Source organism: Symphalangus syndactylus, chromosome 8, assembly GCF_028878055.3.
Source record: "Symphalangus syndactylus isolate Jambi chromosome 8, NHGRI_mSymSyn1-v2.1_pri, whole genome shotgun sequence".
Taxonomy (NCBI): Eukaryota; Metazoa; Chordata; class Mammalia; order Primates; family Hylobatidae; genus Symphalangus; species Symphalangus syndactylus.
The window spans coordinates 111,511,801-111,535,695 of record NC_072430.2 but is presented as its reverse complement, the minus strand read 5'-3'; the positions used below and the strand labels follow the sequence as shown (position 1 = coordinate 111,535,695).

The 23,895-nt window shown below is 41.3% G+C and overlaps 1 protein-coding gene across 1 annotated transcript in view; it reads right to left on the bottom strand.

Annotated features, from left to right (window-relative positions):
• Nucleotides 1-11,713: 11,713 nt before the first annotated feature.
• CPO (carboxypeptidase O) overlaps nt 11,714-23,895 on the bottom strand; it is a 32,083-nt gene continuing 19,901 nt past the window's right edge. Inside the window, exons 4-9 of the mRNA XM_055290382.2 lie at nt 23,334-23,438; nt 21,994-22,104; nt 20,798-20,888; nt 19,141-19,343; nt 13,423-13,507; nt 11,714-12,592 (exon numbers count right to left, since the gene is read on the bottom strand). Of these exons, the coding sequence (XP_055146357.1) occupies nt 12,330-12,592; nt 13,423-13,507; nt 19,141-19,343; nt 20,798-20,888; nt 21,994-22,104; nt 23,334-23,438 (858 nt within the window). The 3' untranslated portion in view covers nt 11,714-12,329. The remainder of the gene's footprint in view (nt 12,593-13,422; nt 13,508-19,140; nt 19,344-20,797; nt 20,889-21,993; nt 22,105-23,333; nt 23,439-23,895) is intronic.

Below are 23,895 nucleotides of genomic sequence, written 5' to 3'. Positions count from 1 at the left end.
AAAATGTGATGCATTGTCTTTTTTTTTTTTTTTTTTCTATTTTTTGGAGACAGAGCCTCTCTCTGTCACCCAGAATGGAGTGCAGTGGCATGATCTCGGCTCATTACAACCTCCACCTCCTGGGTTCAAGCGATTCTACTGCTTCAGCCTCCCGAGTAGCTGAGATTACAGGCATGCGCCACCACACCTGGCTCATTTTTTATATTTTTGGTAGAGACGAGGTTTCACCATGTTGGCAAGGCCGGTCTCCAATTCCTGACCTCAAGTGATCTGCCCGCCTCAGCCTCCCAAAGAGCTGGGATTACAGGCATGAGCCACCGCACCTGGCTGCATTGTCATCTTAATTACAAACAAGTAACTAGGTTGGGGAAGCCACTGGTGCAGAGATCTGTGATCATTACTCTCACCTTCTGCCCCTGAGGCTGGTAACAGATGCTGCTTACTGTAAATGAGTGCCTGGCACCAGTAGGACCCTGTCCCCGGGATCTCTGGAAGAAGTGCCAACATTATTTACACCATTATGCCTAGCGTTCCATTATTGGAACGCTAAGCATGTGGAAGTTATTTATATCCCACTGCTCAAGGTCATTGCCAAGGTCTGATCGCAAAAATTCAAAAAATTGCAACCTCAGGCATAAATGGGTTAAGGACTGGACCAAGGACTTGGAGCAGAAGTCATATGCACAGGCAGAGTGTTGGAGTGGAGGAAGCCCGAGTTCTTCGGCCCTATTGCTATGTGGTGATTGTTTGAGATTCCACCTTACCAGCATATTGAGACATCTAATGAGATATTTTCAGAAAACACCAAAGACACAGAAAAGCACCTATAGGTTTCCATTTAGACTCACAGCAAATGAAGACCAGCACACACAACTGTGTCTTCGAAGCACACCCTGCTGACTAGAGGAGGCTAGCTGTCAGGTTTTGGCTAGCAAAGCAAAAATACATTTGGGGAGATATCAGCCTCATCATCATGAAAAAGAATGGGATAACAGATTTCTCTATCAAAAGCTTTCCTTTAAAGTAACAAAAATATGATTATCAGGCAAATAAGAACATATTAACTGAATTGATTGATTTCAGTTAATTACCTGAATTGCTTAAATTCAACTAGTATCCCTCTGAGTCAGCAGTTCTTATCTTTTGAAAGGGGGGGTTACAGACTCTTTGAAAAATATTTTTAAAATGTGAAAATGTCTGTATGCTTCTTCCAGAAAAATGTATACACATTTTTTCTATTATTTAATAATGTCTGTGAAACCCCATCACCACTGCCAAAGTGATCTTAACAGCACTTAATTAAAAATGCCTCTTGTAGCTAGCTTTCTTTGCAAGCCTGGGTTCAAGTTTTGGGCATCCTGGTTAATTTGGGGAGAAAGGAGGGGCCACAGGAATATTTGCAATAAGCAGACCCCTGGGTTGGGCACCTGCAAGAAATGGCCAAGGATATTTCCACTTCTCTTCTGTTCCCTGGCCTCACACTGAAAGTAGATTTAAATGTTCATCGTTTGAAAATCCTGGACCTTCAGAGACACACATCTGAAAAGCTCAGATAACACCTTGCTTCAGCCCAGGCTCCGGGAAAACAAAGCTGAATCAGGGTTCTGCCACAGCACCTGTTTGGACACCCTCTCTGTATTTACCCCTAGAGAAAAACCCTAATGAAAGTGATGTGGGAACATAGCCTTCCTTGTGGCAGGAGCATCAGACACCACATTTTCTGACAGTATCATTAGTATTAATAGTCTTAACTCCTAATACTTACTAAGCACTTACATTGTGATTAGAGTAGGTGGTCTAGGGTGGACAAGTCACTCTGTCGTGGAAAATCATCATTCGAAGCACTTTACAAACATTAACCTACTTAATCTCCCCAACAGCAGTGTAAGGTAGGTCCTCTTATCCGCATTTTATCAATGAGGCAGTTGAGACACAAACACGTTCTGCGACTTGCCCCAGGTACACAGCCATGAAGTGAGTGGGCGGAGCTTTACCTGGGCAATACGGTTTCAGAGTTTTTGCTGTTAACACTTCCCTACAGTGTCTCTCACTTACCTGAATCCTGGGAATGGTTCGCGAAAATGGATTCCTGAAGATTTTGTGTAAGGGCACAGAGACATGGTTGCTACAATTAAGTAGACACTGTGGGTAGAATAGACCTTGGTTTTGCTCTGGGGAATCCTGAACCTAATTTTGAATGTATGCCTAGCACATAGTTGAGAAATAAATGATTTTACCTTCTTTTTGAGAATATGACACTTAGAATCTGCTAGGGTGAACTCTGAGACTTGTAGAAAGGCCCTGTGCTTTTTCTGGGATGGGGGAAGCTGTTGCTTTTTTTTTTTTTTTTTTTTTTTCTTGAGATGGAGGTTCGCTCTTGTTGCCCAGGCTGGAGTGCAATGGTGCAATCTCGGCTCACTGCAACCTCTGCCTCCCAGGTTCAAGCGATTCTCCTGCCTCAGCCTCCCAAGTAGCTGGGATTACAGGCACTTGCCACCAAGCCCAGCTAGTTTTGTATTTTTAGTAGAAACGGGATTTTACCATGTTAGCCAGTCTGGTCTTGAACTCCTGACCTCAGGTGATCCACCCACCTCGTCCTCCCAAAGTGTTGGGATTACAGGCGTGAGCCACCACACCCAGCCAGTTGTTGCTTTTTAACTGACCAGTGTCTACTCACTCTTCTTCCAACACAAGTGGCCTGATTTTATTTCCTATCTCAATCTATGTGGTTTGGGAAGCTGGTCTATGAGTGAACATGTGACCTGGGCTGGGACAACAGCATATTCCAACTTCTTGACTCATGGAGGCCCATTCAGTCCCTCTTTGGGACTTGTATTGGAACCACTACAAAAGGTAAATACTTTTTTTCCAGGGTTGTGGAGAGGATAGGATCCAGGACTAGAGCTGCAGGGGATGGGTGGAAGGACAATAAGAGCAGGGGTTGCATTTTGCTCCCACGTGGAAAAAGCCTGCTTCAATAAAACCAACAGAAAAAGATCTGATGCAAAATTAAAATATGGAAACTCATTAAACTCTGATAACATCTCTGGAATCCCTGGATTCTTTTATTCTTGAACTCCCTTCAGATCTTTTAGTTATATGAACCAATAAATTTGGGAACAGGAGCTAACATCAGATGCTTGACTTTCTGAGAAGTAAAGAGCCAGAGACAACCAGGTTATTTCTTGTCTTTTTCTTTTTTTTTTGAGACAGAGTCTGGCTCTGTCGCCCAGGCTGGAGTGCAGTGGCGCAATCTTGGATCACTGCAAGCTCTGCCTCCCAGGTTCACGCCATTCTCCTTCCTCAGCCTCCTGTGTAGCTGGGACTACAGGGGCCCACCACCATACCCAGCTTATTTTTTGTGTTTTTAGTAGCGACGAGGTTTCACTGTGTTAGCCAGGATGGTCTCGATCTCCTGACCTCGTGATCCGCCTGCCTCGGCCTCCCAAAGTGCTGGGATTACAGGTGTGAGCCACTGCGCCCGGCCGGTTATTTCTTGACTATGATTTAATTCCAACCTCTTCTTCCCCACTCTGAGGAGGGCATGTTCAGGTTTAGCTCCTTCTCCACTGCTTCTGCTGCAAACCCCTGATTCTCAACACTCCTCCCCAACTACCCCATCCTGCCTCATAAAAGATGTTGAGATTATTTTTAATTACAAATGCATAATTAACTGGTATATCCATGGCTATTATCAGGATCTCAAATTAAAGATTGTGTCTTGCACAGAGTGCAGATCATTTAAGCAATCAGACTACTTCCAAGTTTTTCTCACATTCTAAGAAAACTAATGAACCCTTCCCTAGCCCGCTCCCACGCCCACCCCACAGAGGCTGAGTTAATGGCTCTTCTCCGTTAGATGCTTGCATGTGGTCTTCATTTTAGTACTTATCATTTTGTGAGGTGTTTGTTTACTTTTCTGTATTTTGAACTAGACCCTAAGATCCTTAAGGGCAGAAACTTTTGTCTTTCTTTTGTATTTTACTTCTTTTTACTCAAAAACTAAATCAAGATACCTCTGCTTACCTAGTGGCAACTTTTCCTAATTATGAGCCAAATGCTCTAGTGCGTTCCCCAGAGAAACAGCATCAGCATTGCCTGGGAACTTGTTAGATAGGAAGATTCTCCACATTCCCGCCTTCTGTCCCACTACTGAATCAGAAACTCTGATGGGGAGATGGAACCCACCAGCTCAGGTTTTAACAAGCCTTCCAGATGATTTTGATGCCCACTAACATTGGAGAATCACTACTCTAGCTTCTTGCCACTTGATGTGCAGTAGTCTGAGGACCAGCAATATTAGCATCACCTGGGAGCTTGTTAAACATGCAGACTCTCATGCTCTACCACTGATCTATTGATGTGGACAAGAATCTGGGTTTTAACAAGCTTTCCAGGTGATGTCTGTACTCTAAAGCTGTGCTACCTAAATTTTCAAGAGCATCAAATTACCTAGGGATTTTGTTAAACGCAAGTTCTGATGTTGAAAAATTTGAATTTTGAGCAAGATTTCATCTAAAACTAATGCTATTGGCCCATGGACCACAATTTGAGTAGTAAGTACTTCAGGTCTGCAGGGAAATTGGGGAACAGGGAGTATCTTTAGACCCATTACCTAGCCTTCCCAAATCAGACAGAGCAGTTCTGTTTTTATCTGACTTATATTTTATGCTTCAAGGTAAATTTTTATTTGAAATAAGAATTCTCCTGCACAACAAATCTTTGAAGCAACAGCCTTTGAGAAAGTAGTCAACCTTTAAAGTGATAGACTTGCAAACCTAATTATAAAGTAAATGTCATAGGGTGAATTAGCGTATGTGTAAGAGGAAACTGATGGAGATGATAGTTTTTAATTTTTTAAAAGCTTTTTCAAGTTTCCATATTGAATGAGGTTTGAAATATGAGATTGAAATGAAGGTTGCATGTGACTCAACATCTGACTATAAGATTGAAAACTAACCCTGAATTTCAACTGACACCTCAGTGTGACAATTCTGCATTTCCTATTTCTTATCTGAAAACACATGGCTCCTCGTTTTTCCATTCTGCTTCCCTTCTGGCTTCCGTAGGTCTGTAAGTCAATTTTCAGCATTATTATACTTTCTCAGGCAGGGGTGAAACAAAGATGATTGAAGACAAGTTCTCATGATCTTATAATACTTGAATCCTTCTGAATAGCCTCTCTGATTTCCGTCACTTTGTGGGGAAAGAATGGAAATTTCTGTGGCCACCAACTCAACTTTGTTGTTATTCAATTCATGTGTGTATGAAACCACCTTTGCAAAAATCATAATAGTGAGAAAATTACGACAGTGAAAGGGATTTCATCTAACCAGCTCCATCTTGCCTTTGACTTCCAAAATGCCCTTGGTCATTCCTGGGCATAGGCCAAGCTAACTTCGGGAAAAATTTAGTTTATAGTTTAAATGATAATAGCCCTTCCCCAAACTAAACCACCTTTGTAAAACTAATGGAAGGCCACCATATTAGGAGGATGAGGGGCCTGATTTATGCTAAGACGTAGGCCTGGTTGGATTACCAGCCATTATTTTGAAGGTCGTAAGATTTTCAACTTCCCCAATTATTTCTGTAAATAACACCTCTATTGTAAAACTTAAGATTGGCCCTTTGAGATGTCTTTTCAGGCTTTTGCATTTCTGATGATGCCTCACCTGGACTAGTGATTCCTCTGTGGCTCCCACCCAGAAGTAGACTCCGCACGTGGGGGCCATTTTCCATACCCCTATGACTGCATGCCCAACCGATCAGCATTCCCCCTGTCCTAGCCTCCCGCCTCCCAAACTATCTTTGAAAAACTCCAGCCTCCCAATTTTCAGGGTGGCTGCTTTGAGTAATAATAAAACTCCCATTTCCCATTTAGCCAGCTCTACATATATTAAGCTCTTTCTCTATTGTAATTCCCGTCTTGGTAAATGAGCTCTATCTAGGCAGGGGGCAAAATGAACCCATTGGGTGGTTACGTGCCCAGTATAATATTTTCTGAACTGTTTTTCGTGACTTCTTCCCTCTAATTATTTCACCTTAGATCATCCTTCCAGAGTGATCTTTACTCTTTACTCCCTCTGCCTCTTTACTCCTTTACTACTTCTGCTAGTACTCCCCACAGCCTACAGGGAGAATGTTTAGACTCTGGTCTGGCATTCAGGCTCTTCAACCACCTGATCCTAACCTGACTTTACACTTCACCTTCTCAAGATCCTCTATCTAGTCAACTGGGTTTTTGTTGTTCAAACTCATAGTGGGAAGACACATTACTCTTTGCCTCCTTTGTGCCTCTGTGGTTGCTTTTGCACCATCTATGTAAATAAAAAGGACACCGTTAGTCTTTTCTTGGAAGTATCATTTTGGAGCTGACTTTCAAAAATGTTTTTCTTTTTTTTAAATCCTCAGCAAAAACATGATAAGAGCTGTGTAGGAAAGGAACATGTTGGCAGGATAAGACTTAATACACTCACCATTAAAGCTCTTTTGAGTTTTATTTTTTAACTATTTTAAATGAATAAATCCTGAGAGAAATAAAAGTCCTTTTTCAGAGTAGCTGAGAAAAGACTATGCAGTCTTGATTACAGTAGAGTGGAAAACTATAATAAGTAGCTATTATTTTCTCATAAAGTCTTATCATAACACCAAATACTTTAAAATTTACAAGCCCATAAAGACTAATCTTATTTTTACTGTGCCTTCAACAAGAGGTTCAACTAAAAATATATGTTATCCTGAAATAAAAGTCTTCTCTGGAATAAGACTCTTCATGTTCTAGAATGAGAAAATATTCAAAATAGAAATATTTCTGTTCGTACAACATTTGTAATCTCCAGGCATATTCTGAATATTGAATAATAGTAATACTTGTATTAAAGGTTATTTTAGGAAATTAAAAACTTATGATGTTTTGGTAATAATTCCAAAACACTGACAATTACATTGGGTTCCCTAGAGGCAGGCCCAGATGTGAGTAGTCATGCATAAGTGATTTATTAAGGAGGTACTCCCAAAATAAACTAGTAAGGGAGTGAGGAAGCCAGACAAAGAAAGGAAGGAAGCCAAGCAAGGGTGCAACCTCAAGGCAAGTTCTTTGGAGGGTAACTTTAACCTTGTCCCACACTATCTCTGGAACTAATTACACTTCCCACTGCAAGAGAACTGGGCTTTCACACCCCTGGACTCATCCGTTACCCTCTAAGCAGAGACTGGGGGTTTCTGGTGGTGGATGTATTAAATCAAGTTTAGCCTAAAGCTGCTTTCTTAACATATTTTAAGTTCATCTGAAAGGTTTCTCTGTACACAGTGAGCTATAACCTAAATGGAGGTATAAACAGACTGTAACCTACTCTTGTGCCAATCAGAGAGTTTTGGCCAATCAAAGGGGGCCAACTGTTCAAACTGTGTTCAAATAAGGCAAATGACACGCTGTAACCAATCTGACTGTTTCTGTACCTCACTTTGGGTTTTCTATATGTCACTTTCCTTTTTCTGTCTATAAATCTTTTTCCACTATGCGACTTTGCCAGAGTCTCTCTGAGCCTACTCTAGCTCAGGAGTCTGCCTGATTCGTGAATCATTCCTTGCTCACTTAAAATCTGTTAACTTTAATCTGACTAAAGATTTTCTTTTAACAGGTGTCACTGTCACACACTTCTAACTCTCTGTGGCTGCAGGCAAAGTACATGCAGTAGCTCAAGGGTAGCCACTGGAAAAAGTCACATGAGTATGAGCCATTGGAGGCAAAAACACATCAAAGAAGGAGAGGGATGCAGGAGAAGGTACCTGAAGGAGTTTTGGCAAAGCACTGGCAGTATCCATTAGACAGTACTTCTGACATCCTAAAACTGGAAAATTTCTATTCCAATAAAACTAATCAATCATTAAGAACAGTGTTATCAGCCGGGTGCAGTGGCTCACACCTGTAATCCCAGCACTTTGGGAGGCTGAGGTAGGAGGATTGCTTGAGGCCAGGAGTTCAAGACCAGCCTGGGCAACATAGCTGTCTCTACAAAAAAATAAAAAATTAGCCACATGTGGTGATGTGCACCTACAGTCACAGCTACTCAGGAGGCTAAGGATGGAGGATCACTTGAGCCCAAGAGTTTGAGGCTGCAGCGGGCTATGATTGTGCTACTGCACTCTGGCCTGGGGCAATAGAGTGAGATCCTGTCTCTAAAAACAAACAAACAAAAACAGTGTGTCCATGGATGGGCATATTCTTAACCTCTCTGTCTCAGTTTCTTCATCAAATAAATAAAATATCTAACTCAAGATTCTTATGAGTATTGTCAGAGATGTGTAAACCAGAGCAACTCCATCTTGAATAGGGTCTGAGTAAAATAAGGCTGAGACCTACTGGGCTGCATTCCCAGAAGGTTAAGGCATTCTAAGTCACAGGATGAGATAGGAGGTCTGCACAAGATACAAGTCATAAAGACCTTGCTGATAAAACAGGTTGCAGTAAAGAAGCCGGCCAAAACCCACCAAAACCAAGATGGCAATGAGAGTGACTGCTGGTCATCCTCACTGCTATACTCCCGCCAGCGCCATGACAGTTTACAAATGCCATAGCAACATCAGGAAGTTACCCTATATGGTCTAAAAAGGGGAGGCATGAATAATCCACCCCTTGTTTAGCATATCATCAAGAAATAACCATAAAAATGGGTAACCAGCAGTCTTTGGGGCTGCTCTGTCTATGGAGTAGCCATTCTTTTGTTCCTTCACTTTCTTAATAAACTTGCTTTCACTTTACTCTATGGACTTGCCCTAAATTCTTTCTTGCATGAGATCCAGGAACCCTCTCTTGGGTTCTGGATTGGGACTTCCTGGTAACATCTTCACACAAGATAATACACATAAAATATTTCAATCGCTGCACATCATAAAATAAATTAATAATTATTAATAGGTTTTTTTTAAAAACTCTGTATTTAGTACTGCAATTTTATGTTCTTAGGCAGTGGGCTTCTCTTAGTGACATAATAAATTTATACCAGATTCAAATGATATACATAAGATATGAATAATACTGGGGTGGTGTAAAGAATACATTTTTAATAACATATCAGACTGATAAACTGCATAAGGAAGAGAAATAAGAGCTTGGTCATACATAGTGAAAACAAAAATATAACTCACTTTGACAGTGCTGTAAAAAAAAAAAAAAAAAAAACCCGAGAGCTAGAAGCTTATGTATCACCTGCATTTATTATTTTACATCATTTTAAACTCTAAATTCACCTGTAAGTCAAGAAGATCTAGATCCTTTGTAGGAAAAGTTATGGAAAAAGCACTGATAGAGTTTGGTGGAAAGACAGAACTAGTAACAGAAAAGGCAGAATAGTCAAACTTCCTAAAAATAAAAAAGGAGGCATTATAAAAATACTTTGATTAGCACTGAGATAATCTTAAATTGAACCATGTAAAATCACCAATACTTGAACTTTGTTGACCCACAAAAGCAGCAATTTCATAGGATTCAACCTGACACATAAAACCTACTGGGAGATAGTCCTTTAGAGATTCTTTTTCTCCTGCACATCTTCCTGGCTGGGCCAATGATGCAAGGCCCTGACCACTTTTACCTGGGCCATTTCTCAGTTTTATTTGCAGTAAGCAAGCAACCTTGAGGGACGGGGACATGTCTTCTTCTGGGATAAGATCAGGCTTGCTTATTGCTTGCTGTAGAAGCAGTGAATTCCAAAGCTTAGTGTTTCTCTCAGTTGCACAACTCGCTGCATATGCACGTGGCATCTGGGCTCTTTGCATCATCCTCTTGGCGCTTGGGAGAAGGAGGAATCCCTGTAAATATGCTGATGCTTGTGCTGCTTCAGGTGCTTTGGGAAATAGTGTCCTTTGACTCTGACTGGGAGTTTCATGCCTTGTACTAACATACATGAAGCATTAACAAACTAACTTTTCAGCTTTAAAGTAGGATGAAATCAAATCCCAGACCTAACCAAACTACAAACAGGATACTCTCAAGATTGCATTAATAGCATCAGCTGTGAAGTTTTCCCAGCCAAATATCATTTTCCACCACGAAGTTGAAAACATTCTTAGAAAGATCAGTGTGGTCATTTACCATCTTTCTATCCCTGTTCTTAGGATTCTTTCACAGGAAGTAAAAAACTTCCAGAAGCAGTACAAAATGTGTCATGTTTCCCAGTATCCTATTCCCCCAGAGACAGGTGAAGCCCCTCAAGGAAGCTATGATCGCATCCTGAAATCTGGAAAAATCCACGTGGGAGGTTTCAGGCAAGCTGATTGATTAACTGAGTTTCTCTCTATTCTCTTCTGACTTTATTTGCCCATGAGCTCCATCTCTAGACATGAATTAAACTTTGTAGATCAGAGCTCCCATAGTACTCAGAGGTCCGAATTATTTTTAAAATAGCCTTGGAGATAAAACCCAAGGTAGATGAACACTGATAACTGGCGTCTCTAAGCACGGCTCCCCTGCTTTCTTCTTGAATATAGCACTGGGTGGTCACACTAGTTTTCTTCCCTTCTAGGCTGACCGTTGATGAAACCAAACCATTTCCTCCTGACAGTGCCACAATTGTGGAGTTGGCATTTTTATGTAAATAGCAGTTCCCTGATTCATTAAACCCTATTGCCTCTGACATTTTCCTTTCTGACCCTTATCAGCCACACACTAGCAAAACATGAAGAAATAAAGACGACAAAGAAAGGCAATAAAAGGGTTACAACCAAGAAGTGTATTGTGACTGTGACCAACAAGGAAATTTGGCAATGGGTGACTGAACACCCAAGGATGCCCTGTCAGCTGGTCACAACTACATTTATTTGAAGCCTGACAACTGCTTAGCACCATTTCAAGGTGTCACATAGAGATACATAGGAAATGACAGTCATGGCTGCTACTTTAACAGCACTCACAATTTAATAGATGAGATAGCACAATTAAATGCCTAGATATCCATACACATACAATGTGGGCCTTCCTCTCCTCTCTACTGACTTCTCATTTCATAGTATGTGTCACAAACTGCAATATTTAGTTTATTTATTTGTGTTCTTGCTTATTGTACTCCCCTAGACCTGGGATTCACCTGGTATGAAACAGCGTGTCTATTCCAATTATTTATGGCGGCTAGTCCTGATTTCACCCACTGGAATATAAATTTCAAATAGACAGGGACTATGTCTATCTTATTCACCACTGTAACCCCAGAACCTATCAAAATGCACCTAGTAGATCCTTAAATTTTTTTATATGAATAAATAAATAAAACCAGCAACAGTCATCAAGAGAGATTGTATAACTTATCCTCTGAATGCTGCTACTAACTCATTAACACAAAATTAAGAAAGCAAGAACCTGGTTCAAAAGCATAAGCAAAATTTTTGAAGAAAACAGATGAGAAAAAATCCCCAGACCCTGGGGCAGAAGACCTATTCCTACTTCATTTTCCTTAGTGAATGTTGAGATCGTAAATCACAAAAATTAGTAGAACACAAAAGGCCCTGTCAGAATCTCATTGTGTGACTTTTAATTAGATTTCAAGAGCAGTGGGGTTCCACTGGAACTCATAGGCTTCTCCACGTTTAAAGCTGAATAGGATAATAGCCATCTAGTTGAGTTGCCTTGAATTGTAGCTGAGCTACCGACTATGAAGCTAAGCCAGTGAAGCTCAAGGGTGTGATATAAACACCAGATAGAGTCATTTCACTGATGGCCCCAATTCTTCACTCACCACCTTCTGTTCTGCTCCACCCCTTGATGCAGAGCTCAGCCACGTGACTTCCTTTGGCAAATGGGATGTTAGCAAATAGGATGCAAGCAGAGGTTTGAAAAGCGCCTGCACATTGAGACTTGCTCTGCTGCTTTTGCTCCTTCACCATGGCCATGAGTGCATGGTACTAATGTGCTGGACGAGAAGATACATGGAGCACAGCCCCCGTTCCTCATTGCAGCTGAGGCTATCCTATACTAGCCTACAGTAGCCAACCCCCAGAGTGAGTTCATCCGAGATCTACCAGCTGCCCTGAAACTGACCATGGATGCGTAAGCGAGCTCAACCAAGATCACTGCATCATGACCTGTAGATTTGCACCACTTGGTTTTAGAGAGGTTTGGTTTGTAGCATTATTGTAGCAGTACCTAACTAATTCCTAGTATAAAGGAATAAAGCTCAACTCACAGAAAAGCAAATATTAAAACGCAGACATGATTTTTCCTTATTGAAATAGGAAGTATTTTTAGTTAAATTATTTGGTTTCTTTACAACCATAGCACACCGTTCCTCCAGCCATACTCATGCCACTGGGGTTGAGCAGGCCTGGGTGAAATGCACTTAGAGAAGAGACATGCAGGACACCAGCAGGCCCAGCAGCATATTGGCAGATGTCACCCTTCCAGCACTGTCCGGGTGCCAGTGTTTCGCATACACATCATCCAGGACCGACAGCACAGCCTCCATGGTCTCCTCACAGGTGGGCTGGATCTGAGCTTCTGGCAGAACAAACCCGTATGTTCCACTGTCCCTCAGCTCAAACGTATATGAGAAGGGAATCCCAATGTCTCGGGCCCAGTCTCTTGAAGACCCTGATGAGGCATCTACAGGTGAAAACATGAAGGCAGAGGTAGAAATCATACTTTGAAAGAACGGATTTCTATAGCCATTTCAGGAACTAAAGGTTCACTTAGTAAGATAAAGAAGCTCTTTTAGATCAGGGTCTCAGAAATAGCTGTCTTCTCTTTCTCCTTGGTTGTAAGCCCCTGCAGGGCAAGAACCACATCTTATTCAGTATCTCTGTCCCCCATCATACCTGGCACTGTGTCTGGCACATAGAGAGGTTTGGCTAAAGTTTCTTAGCTGAGTCACTGACTTGGCAACCTAATATTGCCTGGCAAGAGTGAACTGAGTCATTTAAAGAAAGGAACAGAAACAAAATGACCCACAAGAAAAATACTATACAAGTATTTAGAGGGGGGCTCATGGAGGGTGGAGAAGGTGGAGATTGGGGTTGGGAGAAACAGTGCGCTCTCCTTTCAACTAAATTCTTGTCTTTAGATTTTTTCTCCAGGGCTTTCTTAGCCTGATGGGTCCTCTGGGAACTGAATTGACTGACCAAAGGTCAGTGGACAATGTCCTTCCTGTTAACTCTTGTGCCTTCTAGCTTGCCAGCTCTTTTTAACTGAAGCCAGGGGAAGTTCTGGTCTGAGCCAGCACATTAATTCTTTTTCTTTTAGTTCATACCTTATCCCTAGAGAGTATAATTCTGGATTGGTACAGACTCCCTTTTATCCTTGGTCATTTTGATTTGTACAACTCCCTGTTGATCCCAGGAACTCTTCTGTTCCTCTCCCACCTATCTCGCCATCCAAAGTCCACTGACTTCTTTTGTGCCTTAGATACTATTGAAGAGGCAAAAAAAGATACTTACATAAAATATCTGCACTCGATCCAACTCTATAATTGGTTCCATACTTTGCTTTCAATGCATTTGCTGCCTTCTGTCCAACTTGAATCTGTAGGTGGGAAATGCAGAGACACATATCTGGTGTTTAAAATAAACCCAACAATCCAAGCATTTGGTGTTTTGTCCAGATTCATCTCCAGAGTTTTAGGCCACCTTTCCAACTTCCCATCGGATGTCTACATCTTAGGTAGCCTGCTGGTGCCTCAGATTCAGCACACTTAATCCAGTTTCACCATCTCTCCCACTAATAAGGCTGCTCTGACTTTCGTATTTCTGGGCTTGCATTCTCTTCCAAACACACATGTAGAATTCTGCAGGCATCTCTGATATTCCCTGTCTAAAACAGTTGCCAAGTTGCATTTCCAGTGCCATCATTCTATGTCAGACTCTACCTCTGAAATGGTCTGTTGCATCTTCTAATAGATTTCTCTCACCAATCCTTCTTTCAAGTGATCCTACCTGGCTTCCAGATGAAATTTTGTAGCATACAGCTATGATCATGATCCTATGGAAAAGTCTTCAAGAGCTCCTGGTTGCTCACTTAATTAAGTAAAAACTTCTCAGCCTAGTTTTTGAGATCCTCTCCAACATGACTCTAACCCACCTTCCCAACACTGTATTTTGTCATCCCTCCTAGATGATAGTCACAAACATTTTCCTACCATTCCTCAGCCTTACCCTACATTCCTCAGCCTCTATCTTTCCTCAGGATATTTCCTCCACATGGGATCCCTACCTCTTATCTCTGCCTGCTGGAATTCTGCCCAGCCTCGAAGGACTTTTTCAAATGCCAACTTCTCCAAGAGGCCTTACCTGATCCCTCCAACTGGATTCTATCTCTCCCCACTTTGAATCCCCACAGCCCTTTCTTCATTCCTCTCTCTGACCCCCCTCTTCTTTTTCCTTACAGCGTTTATCTTATTATATATATATAGCATTTCAGAGCTGGAAGTCATACCCATCCCCACACCTACCACCACGTCACCTCTGCAGCCCCTTTCCAGAGATCAGAGTCACTAACTGAGGCCCAAGTCTACTGGCTGGGCTTATTGACCTGATGCATGTCGCCTAGGTTTGCCGACAGACCCTCTAGGTATTCCCCAGCCTAAACATGTGTGTTCTACCTGTCAGATGGAATATCCCACTGCTTCCCCTGACAGTCTCCCTCCCTGCCTGGACTGTGATCCACCATAGCTTTACCCCTCAGGGCTTCCTGACTGCACTCCAGGTGCACCAGCTCCCTGGATGCCTGACTAGGGACAGGTCTCGTTTTAGATTCTCCTTCTCCCAGCTCTGTATTGTCCAGCTGAACCCTGAGATGTTGCAGAGTAGTGCTTGTCTAGAGAGGAAACTGGCCCAGCGAAATTCAAAAGGAACAACATTTCTGTTGGCAAAAAGGCAATAAGGAAGTTGGGGGGATCATACTGGACGGTTGTGGGCAGTGTTCTTAAGGCACTTGGGGCTTTCCGTGTATGACTAAGATCAAAGGAAAAACACTCTGTTAAACATACTTGCAAGTCACTTGCTTTCTCTCCACTCACTACTAAGAATGCCATCTTTGGCCATTCACCTTCTCTCTCACTTCCTAAAAAGGGATTCTGAGTCTGTCTCAGTTCCTGGGTTTGTGTTATCCAGAATTGAGATAATGGGTAGGAGAGGCCAAAAAAGCTGGTTTAATCATTTACACTGGGAGGAGGTACAAGAATGGTCTGCTGGAGAGAGAAATTCTGGTAAGGAAATGAGAGTGAGGGGTGGGCAGGATTCAGGGTAGCTGCTGTATGTGATGAAGTTGAGAGAAGGGGCCTGGGAAAAGCGTTGTGATTTACCAACCACACTCCCTTCTGAAGTTCTTTAAGAGTCTCTAGCAGAGATACGAATTGCCTTTAATTATTTTTAATTCTCGTGTGTGTGTGTGTGTGTGTGTGTGTGTGTTTGTGTGTTTAATGGAACTCCACGTTAACTGGTCCTTGTGGGTCCTTACCTTTCACTGGGATATATGCATCAGACCCAGACTACACTTGCCATCCCAATGGTTCCTTGCTTTTTTTTTTTCTTTCCTGCAGCTCTCCCTAGACAACAAATTTTTTTTTCTCATTGCCAGCTGTCATTTATTTTATCCGATATCATTCCCTTTCCTGGAATCCTGGCTGTGGGGTAGGAAACCGTCTTTCCAGTTTACCCTTCTTTGTTGATAAAATAACTTTTGAGTTCTATTTTAATGATTCCATGAGGAATTACTATGGGGAAGCAGAGAGGAGTAAGAGATAGATATGAGAGGCATTCAGTTGTGATCCTCAGCTTAGCAATTTGGACGTTTCTGAGAAGATAAAATGGAAATCCCCTAGACTTCAGAATTCAACTTCTGTCTCTGGAGGTGGAACTCCTGATTGTACTTCTCTCTCCTTCTGACGCTACGTTGCAAGGCTATAATAGAGCCAATTTCTCTGCTGCCCTTTTTTCTCAGCTTATAGGTACTTCTAATAAAAATAATAAAAACTCATTTGCCAATAGTACATAATATACATTTCTAAAAACCTCTGGCCTGCTTAACAACTCCTTCTCCGGGCCCAGAGAATTTCCTGTAAGCATATATTCACAGGAAGGCCCACAGAATGGTTGAATAAAGCCCTGGCCTAGTGGGGGTGGGGGCAACAGAGCTTGGGATGGAGTACAGAGGTTGATACAAAGAGAGTTCAAATGGAAAGAATGTAAGCATGTAAAACATTAGAATTCTTATAGCTATTCTAATTTCCAGAGCAGTTTAGAAAGAGGCTATATATAGTTATGTTTCTCCTACATAGTGATTGCCAAGCTGTCTATCATGTAGTATAATATTTACCATGATTTCTATAAACTTTTGGTTTTGTAAATAATAGAGATTAATTACTAGTCTCTGCTGCTTGTAAATAGTACTAGAAATGGAAATCTCCTTGGAGCAGTTGGCTTGATTCTGTGTCTTTGTGCACTCATCTATCAAAGCTTGCCCCCAAGAACCTAGAAACACTGCTCAGTAGCTTCAATAAGGTAGACATGTGGTAGTAAAATATTCACAGTCTTTTTATTGAAAAGGCTTGGGGACGACTGTTTATGTGAACTCTTCAGCACCTGAGACTGTAAGAGATACAGAATTGAAGCCATCTTTCTCAATTTGATTTACTGGTTTCTGTATACAGTGCTATGGAGTTGCCAGTTATTCCCTTCTTAGAGTTACTGTCCAGCAGTGGTGGTGCCATTGCCTCAGGTCCCTCCTGCTGTCTTGCTCCTTCTGGCCTCTGGCCAAAGCACAGGGCTCTAACCAGACAGCCAATCAGCAGTACAAGACCCTCCAACCTTTGAATACAAACTTTGCAAAATGGTCACATAGTATCTGTTTTCCTGAACCAATTAGAGAATGAAGTACCCAAGAAAAATACTGGAATATACTAGCCTCCTTTTTCTGTTGGTGGAAGACCCCTTTCCATCAAAGATCTCTAATTACCTGTCTTTGGAGATTCATTTGTGTTTGTCACAGATCCCTTTAAGCAGAAGTAGGAATCTACAACAAATATTCCTGAAACTGGGAAAAAGGAGCATTCTGGGCTTCTTGACTGAAATAACTGCTTCTGTAGATTTCTTTATTGAAGAAATAGAACTTCCAGGGCTCACAAATGAGAAGGATATAATGCATAGTTGACTGGGAATCTATCTGATAATGACTCCTAGAAGTTGTACATCCTTTCTGGGCAGAGAGAGGCAGTGCGAGGTAGTGGGATGATGAATGTGGCCTCTGGAGTCTAAAGACATGAGTTCTAGCCTGGGCCCCACCACTTTCTATTTATGGAGTTCTGAAGATAAAGTTAACTCAGAGTTTCAATTTCTACACTCCAAAGTGAATGTAATATACTATCATGAGGGTCAAAGGAGATAACAGCTATAAATCTCTCTGTAAATTGTAAAGATCTAGGCAGATGTTAGTTATGTCCATGTGTTACAAAATGATCATGTAGTACAAGTGTTCCTGGACCAAGAAAAGAAAGAATAATTGCAAGAAAGGTACTTGAGTATTGTTGGATATTTTTGACTGTTGGGAGAAGGGCTCCTTCCAACAAAGGTCTATAGTGGTTTTTCATTTAGTGTTCAGGCCTTGTGTCTTCTGGGTCGTGCTCCAGAGGGAGATGTGCAAAAGGTGTAACCTAACCAATAGGTCATCAGGCCTCTGTGATATTAAGAACAGAGCAAGCTTAGCCCCACTTCTTCTCAGCATTTGCATATAAAGAGGAGCATGTTTAAAAAAAAAAGATAAACAGAAAATAACAAGTGTTGGCAAGAATGTGGAGAAACCTTTATGTACTGTTGGTAGGAATATCAAATGGAGCAGCCTCTATTATAAACAGTATGGTGGTTCCCCAAAAAATTAAAAATAGAATTGCCATATGATCCAGCAATTACATTTTGGATATGAATCAAAAAAATTGAAAGCAGAGTCTTAAGAGAGAAATGCACACCCATATTCATAGCAGCATTTTTCATAATAGCCAAAAGGTGGAAGCAACCCAAGTGTGTCCATTGACAGATAAGTGGATGGGATGAACAAAATGTAGTATATACACACAATGGAATATTATTTGGCTTGACAAAGGAAGAAAATTCGGATACACCCTACAACATGGGGAAACTTGGGATAATATGCTTAGTGAAAGCCAGTCGTAAAAAGACAAATACCGCATGATTCCCTTATATGAGGTATCTAGAGTGGTGAGATTCATAGAAACAGACAGTAGAGTGATGGTTGTGAGGGACTCGTGTAGGAAGAAATGGAAAGTTGTTTAATGGGCATAGTTTCAATTATGCAAGATGAAGAAGTTCCGGTGATTGGCTGCATAACAATGTGAATATACTTAACACTACTGAACTGTATACTTTAACAATGGTTAAGATAGTAAATTTTATGTTTATTTTACCACAATTAAAATGGAAAAAATTTAAAAATAAAAGGAAAACAAATATTACAATTTGCAATTCTAAATTTACCCTCTCTTTGACTTGTGTCTGTTGTCCTCTGGTTCACAAAAGGGCAAAGAGCCCAGTCCTTCTCAGTAATTCTGCCCAACAGTGCTTGGGTAAACACAGCTTCAGAGAAGGACCTGGATAAGACCAAACACAGTTTCCCTGCTCCAGCTTGCATTTCGCTGGTACTTCCCCTTACAAATAATCCTAGGCAAATACTGAAGGAAGAGTTTAGAAGAAAATAGAGCATTGTGTTTAGCAGAGAAGAGAGCAGATATTATTTAGCCATGTTATTTTAGATATGCCATATTCCACTAACAGCTGGCAAGTTCTTGAAAGCACGGTTCAAAAGCTGTAATTGCTGAACGGAGCTTCAAGAGAATTTACAGAAATGAAAGTGCATTCCTGCAGATTATTAACATAATCATCTCATTTATATTATAGATGAATACCTAAGATGTCTCCCAACTTGACACTTTATGAAACAGGTAGTTAATTAATGTAGGTAAAGCAGCATTTAACCCGAAGCCTTCCCAGCAGGCATCTGGCAAGGTGCAAAAGCAGGAGAAAGAATATAGGGATAAGCAGAGAGAACAAAAGGGTGGCTGGAGCCATAATCGTGGAAATGGAAGTCAGAAAAAGGAAGGCAGAGGTCTTGCTGAGGTTTTACTTGAGGCCTTGGCGCTGTGGACTCACCATTTCTGGGTGGTTACTTGATTTATTTTTGGTGTAGCCGTAAGGTGTGAGAATTAACTGCCCATAAGAGTGCATGGTCAGGAAGCACAAAATATCATCCTTCTTGCTCTCTACAAAGCTGGCAACAGCTTTAGTCTCTGGTTCAGACACTGGCCCTGTCCCACAGAATGTTTGATCTTGGCAGTTTCTAGATGCACCAATACCTAGAATATGGAAGAAACCACAAAGAAGGCTGCATGATCTCAGTTTGGAAATGACCAATGGCAAGGAGTCATCTATACTCAGGGCCTCTGTGAGTAGAATCAGCGCTTGCCCTTGGTTGTCTGAGTTAGTCCTGGCTAAATTAGTCAACTTGGATAGTCACTGAAGAATAACCATTCTAGAAGGAACTCAGATAGCAGAAAGGGATAACATTAGGATTTAGAAACAAACTCCATGATTCCATAGCCCGGGAAAGGCGATACAAAATGAAATGGCATTTTAGTATACTTTTTTTTGGGGGGGGGGACAGAGTCTCACTCTGTCGCCCAGGCTGGAGTGCAGTGGCGCAATCTCTGCTCACTGCAAGCTCCACCTCCTGGGTTCATGCCATTCTCCTGCTTCAGCCTCCCGAGTAGCTGGGACTACAGGCACCTGCCACCACGTCTGGCTAATTTTTTTTTTTTGTATTTTTAGTAGAGATGGGGTTTCACCGTGTTAGCCAGGATGGTCTCGATCTCTTGACCTTGTGATCTGCCCGCCTCGGCCTCCCCAAAATGCTGGGATTACAGACGGGAGCCACCATGCCCAGCCAGTGTACTTTTACTTAAACCTGTGGTGGGCCCTGAAACAAATGCCTGGAAAGCAGTTCTTGGGTTCCTGGGTAAGGTTCTGACATTGTCTTTTTGATTTAAGTTTCTCCTTCATGTCTTACTAGCTTGAGTCTCATTAGAGCTATTTAGCAAGGACATAAGTAGTCTGTAATCCTCATTAATAATAATAAGAATGATTAGCTGAGCACCTCCTATCTGCTAGGTACTGTGCCCAACACTTCCTATGTAGCATCCCATTTAATCCCCACAACAACCTACTGATAAGGTAGGGCTACTGTGACCCACATTTTACGTAAAAGAAAACTAAAGCAGAGAGATGAAGCAATTTTTTCAAGACCACACAGCTGCCAAGTCTCAATATTAATCCTTCCCATCTGGTTAATGGCAACATTCTCAGCCATTCCTCCTTCTTTATTTGCTTCCAATTCACTGGGCATATTGAGATTTGGAAACATGAAAATGCCATAAGGAGAGAAAAATGTTTGCTTTGTTTACTGCCTGCCCCCTGCTATGAAATAATCTGCAAGGAATAAGTCTCTGATTTTTCTTTTCTTTATGATAATTCATATATTTAAAAACAAAGGGATGGGTTTGAAATATATTCACACTGGTCTAGGCCTACTTTGTTCTTGTTTAGCCAGCTTCACTTGGAGTCCTGTACTTGAATGCTGATAGCTCTTGCTATGTAGATAATATTATCCTGTTAGAGGGAATAAAACTCATTAGGAAGCCCAGAAAGCTGTACCATATTAGATGTTTATTTTCAAAAATTATACATTTAGTAATTCACCTCTTTTCTTCTCAGCTTTATTTGTTCATAATTCATCTACTAAGCATGTACTTACTACACCAAGATGCATTGAAATTTCGATTGAGATCCGTCCCAAAACATGTGCCATTATTATGGGGTGAACGGGATTTCCTCCAAAGACGATCCTGTAGCAGAGGAACATAGGGATGTTGCTGTTCTAAGGTTTCATAAATCACAGTGTTAGTGAAGATAGGTGGTCCTTGAACATGAAAAATGTTTCCTAGGATTATCTGGAAGAACTTCCCTTTAACATTAGGCAGCTTGTATGTATAATTTTTAGTCTTACAGATGGGCTAGCAGCCCCCAGTACTAGGAACATCTGTACAACCAAAAGTATACATACATGTAAACAATTAAATTGGAGGAAGTAGTTTGGCTTTTTCCTCATGAGCAGATTAGCAGTGCCTGTGGACCTGATCTGCTTACTCAGGGAACGTTTGCTTTGGAGTCATTTTTTACATCCAAGTGATACAGGATAAAAGGGAAATAGTTTGACAGATGGAAAAAGGCCGTTCCAGGTGTGTCAGAGATGGTCTCTGCACATTTCTGGAAGCTGAAGACAGATGAGTGGAGATGGGAATAAAGACAAGTGTCATCAGACAAGCTCAGAGGGAGGACTCGATTCACACACCAGGCCAGAAAGGCTGTTCCAGAGAAAGGGGCCCCTGAAATCCTTAGTGGAGCAATGGAAAAGGGGAGGCAATGCATACTCTCTAGAAATAGGGGCTCTTATTTGAGGAGTGATAGACTTTAGGAACATTTTAAAGAGACAGTTGTCTGCTGCATAAAAAGACTTTATGTGATGTTTGCCCTGTGTGAATGATTGCATTGAAAAATGTAGGCTGGTTTTGTGTTTATACATTATTCATTGCCTTCATGCTTCTAGAACTGATTTGACATGGATGCAAGTTGGTACATGAATTTTTATCAATATAATCCTAATTGGGTGGCAGGCAATCCACAAACATTAAGAAGATGGAAGAGGAGAGTAAAAAACAAAGAAAAAACCTGTAATGGACTTCAACTCTAAGGCCTTAGGCTTCCTCAGGCCTAAACTTAATGTAGATGGTTTGATTAAAAATGTTAAGCTGATTTTTATCCCAAATGTGGTTCCTTTCTTTACATAGGTATAAAATATTTTTAGAGCTGGAATGGCTAACATTGGAAAAATTAACCTGAATTGAGCTTTAGTTCATGAGCTCATCCCAAGACCAAACATGGTGTACTCACAATTGTCCAAGTGTAGATATAACCATCTATGTTAAGAACTGGAAGGACATAGAAGTCCAGGTTCCTAAGGAGCTTGCGTATCCTCGAGTTGTCTTTATAGTTTTGTAGAATCTGGAAATTTAAGAAAGAAATGTTCAGAATTATTTTGAGAAGAGATCTTTTCTCTCTTAATTTTCTACCAATTTCAACTTAATTATAAGAGGTGACTGTACATCACACCTCCACCCTCCAGTCCCCAAGCCCTCCTCTGTGTCTTATTACGGTAGTTGTTCCCAAACTTTATCACACATCAGAATCACTGAGGGACCTGTTAAGACACAGATTGCTGGCCTCTACTCTCCCTTACCTCATTCACCTCCTGCCATCCCTGTCTCTGCACATTTCTAATTCACTAGGTTTGAAATGGAGCCCAAGACTTTGTATTTCTAGTAAGTTTGCAGTTGGTATTGATACTGTTGATCTTGGGACAACACTCTGAGAACTACTCTTTATGAGTTTCTCTGTGTTTGGGTTTCTGAAAAAACTGACCAAGAAAGTATTCTATATTACTTTTAAAGATTTCTTATTCCCTCAAGGGAGTATTATAAGTAATACACAAAAATTCACTGTGCTGGGTATTTTCCATATGCTAAATCTCTCAATCCACACTACAGACCCATGAAGTAGTTATTTCATACTCTTTTTACAGATGAAAAACTAGAAAACTGGCTGGGCATGGTGGCTCACACCTGTAATCCCAGCACTTTGGGAGGCCAAGGCAGGTGGATCACCTGAGGTCCGGGGTTCCAGACCAGCCTGACCAACATGGAGAAACCCCATCTCTACTAAAAATACAAAATTAGCCGGGCATGGTGGTGCATGCCTGTAATCCCAGCTATTCAAGAGGCTGAGGCAGGAGAATCGCTTGTACCCAGGAGGCAGAGGTTACGGTGAGCTGAGATTGCACCATTACACTCCAGCCTGGGCAACAAGAGCAAAACTCTGTCTAAAAAAACAAACAAAAAACAAACAAAAAAAAAAACTAGAAAATCTGCCAAATACTATTAGAAAGAGGCACAGCCAGGATTCAGACTCATCTCTGACTCCATAGACATATGTTCTTCTACATTTAGATATGTTTACCCTCCAATAAAAATTATTTTGGATGCACTAGAAAGAGATCAGAATATTCAGTTTTCAGTGAAGTTACTCATTAATTTTATTTCACTTGAGGTGAAGGATTAGCACAGTAAAGAGTTGCATCACTAACATGTGAAAGAAGCGTGGTTTGTAAGCAGCCATGAAGTGACAGGTATTTTATGGGGGTGATTTACCAGTATGAGGAAGCTAAAGACACCTACTTCTTTGACGAACCATTGGCAAAAAGCAGGAGCAATCCATTCTCTGGCATGAATTCCACAGTCCATCCAAATGATCTTTTTGGGATTACCAGATGGTTGGCTGATCTGGAGAAGACATCCATGCTCCATTACTTAACAATTGCTGATTATTGTAAGCCACCGTGCAAAGTTATGAGATTTTTAATTCCCCTAGAGGTTCCTTTTTCACTCCACTCTGTGGTTTCAACAGGGAGGCAAGGATGCTAATGAGACACCCATCAATATGATTCTTTCCTCTGCTACTCTTGTTCTCCTGCCGGTTACCTTGATGGTTGTTCTCAGGACTGTGCACTGGCTCCCCATGGTACCCACCCAAAGAATGATCTTCCCTATACCTTAAATTACTTCCTAACTATAGATAGAGGCATAACCCCTAATCCACAAGCTAAAAGGCTAAATATGGATAAACCTTATAAAACCTTTGCACTTAGAGTTCACTTAGAGTGGTGAAGTGCACAAGAGGTAATATTCAAGAATCATAGGGCTTTAAAATGAATCCCAATCTCCACTCAAAATTCTTGAA